We start from the raw sequence: 9,237 nt of genomic DNA on the forward strand, positions 1-9,237 counted from the left end.
GTAACTAAAAGTTTGTACCCTCATAATATTCTGAAAAATATAAATAAATAAATAAAATCTAAAGTTCTGTTTTGCTCTTGGAGATTTTAGACAAGAAAATTATATGTTTTTAGAACCATAAATGTTGGCAGATTTCTAAGAAAAAAAATACTAATGTCCAAACCCCATTGCTGAATCAGGATCCTTAGGATGGGTATCCTGGCATCAGTATGTTTCAAATCTCCCCCAGTGGTTATTATGTTCAGCGAGAGCTGAGAACCTCTAGTCTAGGGGCTCTTAATCTTTTAGGGGGTCTATGGATGGCTTCAAAGGGTCTGTGAACTCTCAGAACTCACAAACAAAATCTTGTGGATGTTTAGCATATCTGGTCCAAACTCCCAGCTGAGGGCAGACTCCAAATCCCCGTTCCTGTACCATCACTCAAGAAGGCAGTCCAGTCCAGACAGGATGAGGAGGGCAGCCCATCTCCTCCTTTCATGCTGACTGCGTCCCACCCCTGCCCATAACACGCGGCCGGAGGTAAAGGCACCAGGAAAACCCAGCTGGGACAGTTGTACTGGTGTAGTACAAGGTACCAATGGAGAGATGCTGGTCTAGTTTATCCCCCACAGAGACAGGTGCAGGCCCTGAGGGGAGGGAGCAATGAGTGTGCTTTGCCTTTGGTCCCTGGAAGGTGGGACGTGATGATAAAATAGGGACCTAAATGGTGAAGATCTCCAAAGTGGATTTGTAAATATGCATTAGAATTTAAGTGGTCTTACAGAAACAATGACTTGTTTAGGATTGAATCAGGCTTGTTAATCATCCAGAGTCATTAGTCTGATATTACAGTATCTTCTATTTACTACCAAGTAGGCCAGGACAGGCTAACATCTCCGAGCCCGGATGCCTCATCTATAAATTGGGGTAATAATACCAGCTTTGATGGCTAGCAGAGGGCCTGGCACACAGGTTGTATCCAATAATTGGTGGCTGTTATTATTGTTAATAACACAATTATCAAAATGCAAATATTACAACAAATTATTCTCATATATATCTTACTATACAACATGTTTTTGATGATAGAGGTGATGTCATAATACATTTTGAACTTCCCATTCCCACCCACAGAGCTTGCTGCTAAGCTCTGCATGTGGTTATCAGTAAGAATTCAGGTTGAAATGAATCGAGTGCATTACTCTTACCAGGTCATTCTGTTCTTTCAGGGGTATTTCGGATCCGGGTTCTGCCTCAAGGCTGACAGAGTCAATGCACTCAGCAAGTGTATCCTCAGTCACTTCTCCCTTGGGAGGGGGCTCCATGGCACTGGTGTCTCTGGGCTGCTCAGGGTGCCCAGCGGCAGCAGTCTCTGCACTCTGAGCAGCTGCGTTTTCATGCACTTCTTCTCTGGGGTCAGCTGGCATTGGGTCATTTGAAATTGTGGCTGAATCACAGTGCACATCTGCATCTTCAGGTAAAGAATCACTATTGGGCATCTCAGTAATTTCTGCTTTGTCTCCAGTGGCTAAGGTGTCACCAGCATCATCAGACATTTTATTATCTGTCAACACAATCACAAACACTTTATGCTTTAATCTGAATTCTTAAGCTTTAATTTAAAGCCCTGCATAATTAAATTAAATCTAGAAGAGCTAAACTTTCTTCCACTAATAAGAAACTTTATGTAACCTTGTGGGAGGCTGAATTATGGCCCCCGAAGGTATCCATGTCCTAATCCCCAGAACCCATGAGTGTTACCTTACGTGGCAAAAGGGACTTTGCAGATGTGATTAAGTTAAGGATGTGGCGATAGGGGGATTATTTTGGATTATCTGGGTTGGCCCTAAATGTAATCACAAGTGTCCTTATCAGAGGGAGGCAGTGGGAGATTTGGCTACAAAGAAAAGGTTATTTGATGACAGGAGCAGAGGCTGGAGGGATGCATTCTGAAGATGAAGGAAGGGGCCCCAAGCCAAGGAATACGGGCAGCCACCAGAACATGGAAAGTGGCAAAGAAACCATTCTCCCATCACAGACTCCAGAAGGACCTGGCCTCCCAACACCTTGACTTTAGCACACGGACAATGATTACAGATTTCTGACTTCCAGAACTACAAGAGAATAAATCTGTGTTGAAATGTGTTACAGCCACATAGGAAACTAATGTAAACCTACAGTGCTATCTTTAAATTCTCCTGGATCTCTTACTTGGCATGAAGGGATATGCAAATGGAAACCAAGAGTATTATCTGTAAAATTATTTATCTAATCTGAATTTATTAATTATTTATAACAATAATGAGAATAAGCATAGGAAATACCCAAGTGCTTATCAAAAAAATACTTGCTATTTAGCTTTGCAATGTCATCAGAGATTCAAAGAGAGAAAGAGACATACATACACATAAGTGTGCTTTGTTGGGGACCAGCTAGTGAAGGCCTGGGACAATAGTTTAGTCAGAGTTATATTAATGTTTGCATACAGGTACTCAGGAGCTCTCTTATAGCAGGTGGTTCCAAACGACTCTATATTTCCCTATTGTCTTTCTTTTGTTCACTCACTTCCCAGTTAAGTGAGTTAGAATACATTTTTATAAACAAAAATACCTTTCATTCAGTGATAACACTCTCATAAACAAGTCTACAGGTAAGAAAGGCAATGAATGCACATTTCCCTCTAGCTGGTATATTAAGTTTAGGGTATTCGAGGTTGGCCATGGGCTGTCAAGGAGTCTGGTCAAAGCCTAGTTGACACAATAAAGAACGATACAGGCTACTGCACAGGAAAGAGTAGATATGGTGGTTCATGGGAGGGGAGTGGAATTGACTGCGGGGGGGTACTCGAAAATCACTGGGAAGTTTATAAAATCTTTGTGACAACCTGAGTCAGGACTGGCCTAGGATATGGGATTGGCAAACTACAACCTGCTGACCCAAACTTGCCCTCTGCTTGTTTTGATAAATAACATTTTATTGGTACAACACAGGTTGTACCTTTTGTTTACATACGTACTATTATGGCTTCTCTAGCACTACAACAGCAAAGCTGAGTTGTTGTAACACAGATCATATGACATGCAAAGTCGCAAAGCCTAAAATATTTACCATGTGGCCTGTTAAAGAAAATGTGTGCTGACCTGTGGTCTAGGACAGCAGTCCCCAACCTTTCTGGTACCCTGGACCATTTTCATGGAAGACAATTTTTCCACGGACTGGGGAGGGGGGAGGTGGTTCAGGATGATTCAAGCGCATTACATATATTGCCCACTGTATTTCTATTATTATTACATTGTAATATATAATGAAATAATTCACCATAGGTTGGGGACTCCTGGCCTAGGACATTGCTTGATTGCCACGGCCTAGATATCTCTGTCTTAACTTATCCCATCCTTGCCTGAGTCATAAGGGCACAACCAATAAGGAAAATGGACCCAGGAATAAATGATACTTCGACATCACTTTTATTTCCATTTTTTTCATCAGTAGCTGGTCATAGGCATTGGCTGGTATTTTTATTTCTTTGTAAGCTAACTTGAAAACCCTTACTATTAATCTGGATTATTAAGAAGCTCCAAATTATTTTAGTTTTCTATAAGCAGCAATATGAGAATAAATCTGGCTACGATAAACATTCATGGGCAAATAAAAACCACTGTGGACACTTTGATGTACATGCTTTGTCCTAAATGTGTTGTTATACCATTCGTAATGTATTCTAAAATACTTAATGTGATGTATGTGCCTGTTAATTACTTTTAATTTATGCCCTAGGGGTGGTTAACCTCAGAAGTGCTCTATTTAGGAATAACTATTCAGGTCTTTAGTAAGCACTTCAAAATCTGTAATTGGGTGTCCACCTCCTGAAAGGGGTCAACTACTGTCCTCTCTGATTGGCACTCCAGGGTATGCTAATTAGCATAAGGGATATTAGAATCATTTTTCACTGGTGAAATGGAAGGTGTTTAAGATACATGGAACAGTGAGAAATAATGAACAGGTACCTTCTGTCCTTCTATGACCAGAGCATAAGATTATATGAGTCCAGCAGCCGACTGCCCTTTGGAGTAGGGTTTTTCTAGTGCTTCTGGCCGACTGCAGAACTCCAAAGCCTGAAGGTGGCCTAGAGTCCTGCCCCTAGAACACAGGCCTAAAAGGACAGCAAGTTAGGACTTCAAGCTTACGAGAACAGGCTGCATAACTAAGCCTGGTTGCTAATATTTGCGTATGTGGCAGAATTCCATCGGAGAACTTGGATTCATGGTAATATAGCTCTTGGTAGTGAGGTCACAGGGAAGGAAACCCATAGCCCTCACCTACCTCTGATGGCCAAACTGCCTTAGATTAGGTTGCCTCAAGTGTAGAAAAATCACTGGAATAAAACTGTCTTCTCTGCAGTTGCTCTGCATTCCACCAGCAACAATAACCATCCCTTCAGAAATACCCCCAAAAAAGCAGCTGTAAGGTGTTGAACTGATATTGCTAAAAAATATTTATGGATAACTCATAAATTTCAGAAAGACTAGATTTTTACATTATTTAAATAATAAAAATGGTCATCATAAGATGAGCCCTATTTCAACTTCTAATTGTGTATATCTCTAATCTATATTTACTTCTACCTGTTACAGGTTTAATTTTCCCTAAATCGATGTCTGTTTGTTTGTTCTGGTATACCTTTATCGACTGTGGATGCTACCGTGATGGGGGAAAGGTAATCATTTTTAAGACTGTTCCATTTTGTCTGAAACCATTAGAAACCGTGTTCTAAATACACAGCTGTTTCTGAGCAGGGACTGTGGAGCCCACCAGGACTACAGCTACGATTTGCACTGTTTCCCAGGATAGTCCCCATCTCGGTCTGGAGCCCCATACGCACAGTCAGACTCAGAGGCGTTTCCTGATTTATGGTTTGGAATGTTGTCACTGCAACCATGTCCCATGGCTCGGAGGCTACGGAGACTCAACCCACAGAAACAAGGAGGCTGCTTCCAAGGAGAGAAAGAGTGGCATATAAAGAAGCCTTTGTAGGCTGGGAATAAGTTAGCTTCTCATGAGTAAATTCATTCATCACCTAAAATGCTCCCAGAACTATGCAAGGTATTGGAACAGCAACATCAGCACTCCCAAAATAAGTGTAAAACAGAAGACATGGTCACTATCCGTCAGAAATGAATAACCCGAGGTGCTAACACAAACAGTTAAAAAGCCATGCAAAATCAGGAAATGGAAAAATGTGCCTGAACTAGGCTGACCCTGTGCAAGGGAGGACCTCGCAAGTGGCTTTGATATGGTTACTCAGGTATCATGGGATAAGCACATGTGCAAATGGCCAGCATCAGGAATGAGTTCTAGATACTCAGGACAGACGTCTATCTGTGTGAGCAGGAAAAGAGGCTGCAAGGAGGAATAACGAGGGATGGTATTCCGAGGTGGAAGAGCCATGCCCCTGCAGGGGTCAAGACCTGCGGCCTCTGGTCCCACTGTCCCTTTGTAGGGGACAGCTTACTCATTCTCACTGGGCTTCCTCACTCCTCCTCTGTACAGCGAGGTTGGACAAAATGATCTCTGTACTTTGTTCCCAAACCCCAACTGCAGGACTGGGGTCAGTCCATGATGATAGAGAAAAATGAGGACAAGAGTGCAACTTTTTCATAAATCTAAATTTATTAAATGTAAAGGACTGCCTTCATCTTGCAAGTTTAGCCTTTGTGCTTTTCTTGGTATTAAAACAGCTTTCATTTTGTGTAGTAGTGGTGCCAGTGGATGGATGTTTTTAAAATGGCCTCAGTTGGCAAAACAGAAATTTGGTTAACCCCAGATCCTGTGTAAGGTCATCTCCCCAATTAAAAAAAGTGCCAGTCAATGAAGGACCAGGAATAAAACCCTGGATGAGAGGCTCTGAGTCAGGTTTAACAGCTCCTACGAAGCTTGTCACACACATGTGCCTAGCCCACTGCCTGAACAGAGATGGGACCAATTTGCCCCCTCGTTTAAAATCCACTGGGTGTAAACACCTGCACACGCACCCTCATACTCCAGCTCTCACCACACCCTCCGCGGCTGCCCCACCAGACTTCACACCTCCCTGCCCCGCTGCCCTGCCTCCAGCTGCCTGGCAAACTCCTATTCCTCTAGAAACCCATCTGAAGTCACCTCCTACTCTGAATTTTTCCTTCATTTGCCCCACCCCCTCCATTAACCGCTCCCTGTCCTATGTTTCTGGGACTCAGCACGGACTCCTATTGCATTTACACGGAGTGTTTGCTTCTGTGTCTTTCCTCCAGGACTGTGACCAACAGCACCTAGCTTGGTTTCTGACCCTCATATATTTACTGAACTGAAATATATCGTGTTTGATATTAATTAAAGAAACAATATTTGATATAATCCTGGTCTTATAAATAAATGGTGACTTACATGGTCCGAATCTCTGAGATTCAGGAAGGCCCCTCCCACCCTCAAATTCCTTGTGCGCAGGCTCACTTGTGCCTCCAATTCCACCCCTGAAGTTCCATTCCTTCGCTTAAAGCTTACAATGTAAGGAGTTTATCAGATTCTCTCCTGAGTTCAGGTTTGGTGGAAGAAAGGGGGGAGAGAACATAGGAATATGGGTGGGTAGGAAAGGGGCCACCAGGCGGAAGAGAGGACTAAAAGAGGCCTCTGAGGACAGGGCGCGTCTCCTCAGTCACCTCGGGTTGGCTGAGGTCTCATGGAGCTCAGCAGACTTGGACTGAAAAAGCCACCTGCTCGCATCCTCAAGATGTTCAGGATGGCGCTGACCGGGTCAGCAAAGCAGTGTCCTCACACCCACAGAGATGTCCTCCTACTGTGGGAAGGGCAGTGACGGTCAGGCGGCTGACCCCAGCGGCTGGAAACGCCGGACTCCAGGGGCGAAGACGAGCCCGCTGGGCGGAGGGGCCAGGGCGTTGGGGGGGCGCGGACACAACCCGGGGGCTTCGGCTCGAGGTGGCGCCAGCTTGGCGTTTGCTGGGCTGGAAGAGCGGGCAGCGGCGCGGGTCGGCGGGGCTGGAGCGGTGCGCTTGGCTGGGAGGGCGAGGCCCGAGCTCGGCTCTCAAGGCCAAGCGCAGGACCACCCCAGGGAGGCCTTCGCCGCGCGCGGACCTGCTGCCTGCGCGCCCCGTCCCGGCTCGGGACCCTGCCGCCTGCCTCTGACCCGGACGCGGTCACCGGGGCACTTTTTCAGACTTCTCGGTGCCAGGACGGGATACTTGGGAGTTCGAGGCAGGCTCCGCGGAGGTCCACGCCGGCCGAGGGGGCAGACCCGGCGTGCGGGCGTGTGGGTGTGTGCATGAGCGTGGACCCGGAGCGACACACACTCACACACACACACTCACACGCCCGCACCCACGCAGGGCCCTCGGCCGCGCCGCCCGCGCCTCCGCGGACCTTCGCCCCCAAGCCGCTTTCACCCGGGGCGCGCCCGGCGCCCCGTCCCTGCCGATGGCTCCTCATCACCGCAGAGGGCAGGACCGGCTCCGGACCGGGCGCGCGGTAAGGCCTCCCACCCCGCCCGCCGCGCCGCCCCGCGCTTCCGCGCCCGCCCGCCGCGGGAAGGGGATGGGGAGTGGGCGCCCGGGCTCTTACCGCTCCGGCGGCCGAGTGCGCGCGGGAGCGCCCGGCGGGTCCCGCCCCGCCACGTCGGCAGGGCCGGCGGGGACGCGGCCGGAGGGCGGGTGGCAGGGGCCCCGCCCGCGCCTGGCCCCGCCCCCCGGGCGCTCGGGGCGCTCGGACGCCCCCGCGGGATGGTAGGGCTGCGCTCCCCGGCTGCCCTGGAAACGCTGCGGGTCCCAGCTCTGCGCCCGGGGAGCGGAGGGGGCGCCCACGCCAGCCCGGGGCGGGTCTCGGGGTTCGCTGGATCCCTTTCCGTCCTTTGAAAGCGCCCGGGAGCCCCACGGTTTCCCTGGGAAGGGGTTGCTCAAGTTCAGCGGGAGAGTTTGTGATCTTTCAATTCTGCGTTAAACTGCATTCCCTTCCTTGGCCGGTGGGAGCGCAGTGTGATTTTAAAAAACTAACCAACCAACCAACAAAACCCTAACGACAAAAGAAACACTTTCTAGAAGGCCAGTTTGGAAATGTGGATCAAAACTCAAATGCATTAGGTCTGGAACTGGAATTGCTCATCTGCGAATTTGTCCTAAGTAAACAGTCAAACGTACAAATATGTATGTAAAGGGATGTTTATTGGAGTTGTTTGTGCCAGGGAAAAGCGGAAACTAATGTCGTACAATGAGGGATTGGTGAGGGCAGCTGTAGTAACTCAAACAATAGGATATGTTGTAGCCATTCAAAATTAGAATTTGTTGACATGGAAGGAAGGCCATATATTAAAGCCTTCCTCAAATAAGGCTAAATATTAACTCTGGGGTGGGGGAAGCTTAGTATGTGTGGTATGAATAGTTTCGTAAACATATATGTGTGTACATACATTTTATATAAAAGTCGGGGAAAATATCATTTAAAAGCAGTGATTCTTTCTGAGTGATGTGTTTAAGGCAAATTATCTCCTCTTTCTCCCACTCCACACCCTCTTCTTTAGAAAAAATTATAAATTCAAAATTAAAGAAAAAACAGTTACAGCCTCTCTCACCAGCAGTTATCACTACCATTTTTAATAGCGTGTGGATTCCACTGTAGTTTTTCTAAGCTTTTATAAACATATGCACATAGTTTTTTGTTTGCTTTTTATAAAAATGACAAGATATTGACATATTTTATAAATTTTTTCCTACTTATTATATATTATAATCATCTTGGTCAATATGTATCAATCCATCATTCTTCTAAGACTTGCATTATATTTTGTAATATGTATTATAATTTTTTCAATTCTTCCCCTATCGATGGACAATCAGGTTGTTCCTTATATTCCAGTTTCTTCCTTAAATTTTCCATATTAAGTAAAAAAATTATATTTGTTATTTTTATACTCATAGAAAACTGGAAAGTTATCTTAATGTGTGTGTGTGTGGGGGGGTGGAAATTGCTTTAATCTGAGATCAACCTTGTTGAATTGAGCCAGAACTTTGAATCGTAACTAACATTTGGCTTCTTTCAGAGTTTATCAGATTCTCTCCTGAGTTCAGGTTTGATGGAAGAAAGGAGGGAGAGAACATAGGAATATGGGTGGGTAGGAAAGGGGCCACCAGGCGGAAGAGAGGACTAAAAGAGGCCTCTGAGGACAGGGCGCGTCTCCTCAGTCACCTCCGGTTGGCTGAGGTCTCTTGGAGCTCA

The 9,237-nt window shown here is 46.2% G+C and overlaps 1 protein-coding gene across 1 annotated transcript in view; it reads right to left on the reverse strand.

The window, feature by feature from the left end:
* The window catches only part of FAM114A1 (family with sequence similarity 114, member A1), a 68,313-nt gene extending 60,633 nt beyond the window's left edge, over positions 1-7,680 (reverse strand). The window contains exons 1-2 of the mRNA XM_012644515.1: positions 7,591-7,680; positions 1,188-1,543 (exon numbers count right to left, since the gene is read on the reverse strand). Coding sequence (XP_012499969.1) covers positions 1,188-1,535 — 348 coding nt within the window. The 5' untranslated portion in view covers positions 1,536-1,543; positions 7,591-7,680. The remainder of the gene's footprint in view (positions 1-1,187; positions 1,544-7,590) is intronic.
* Positions 7,681-9,237: the final 1,557 nt, after the last annotated feature.

Source organism: Propithecus coquereli, unplaced genomic scaffold, assembly GCF_000956105.1.
Source record: "Propithecus coquereli isolate 6110/MARCELLA unplaced genomic scaffold, Pcoq_1.0 Scaffold213, whole genome shotgun sequence".
Classification (NCBI taxonomy): Eukaryota; Metazoa; Chordata; class Mammalia; order Primates; family Indriidae; genus Propithecus; species Propithecus coquereli.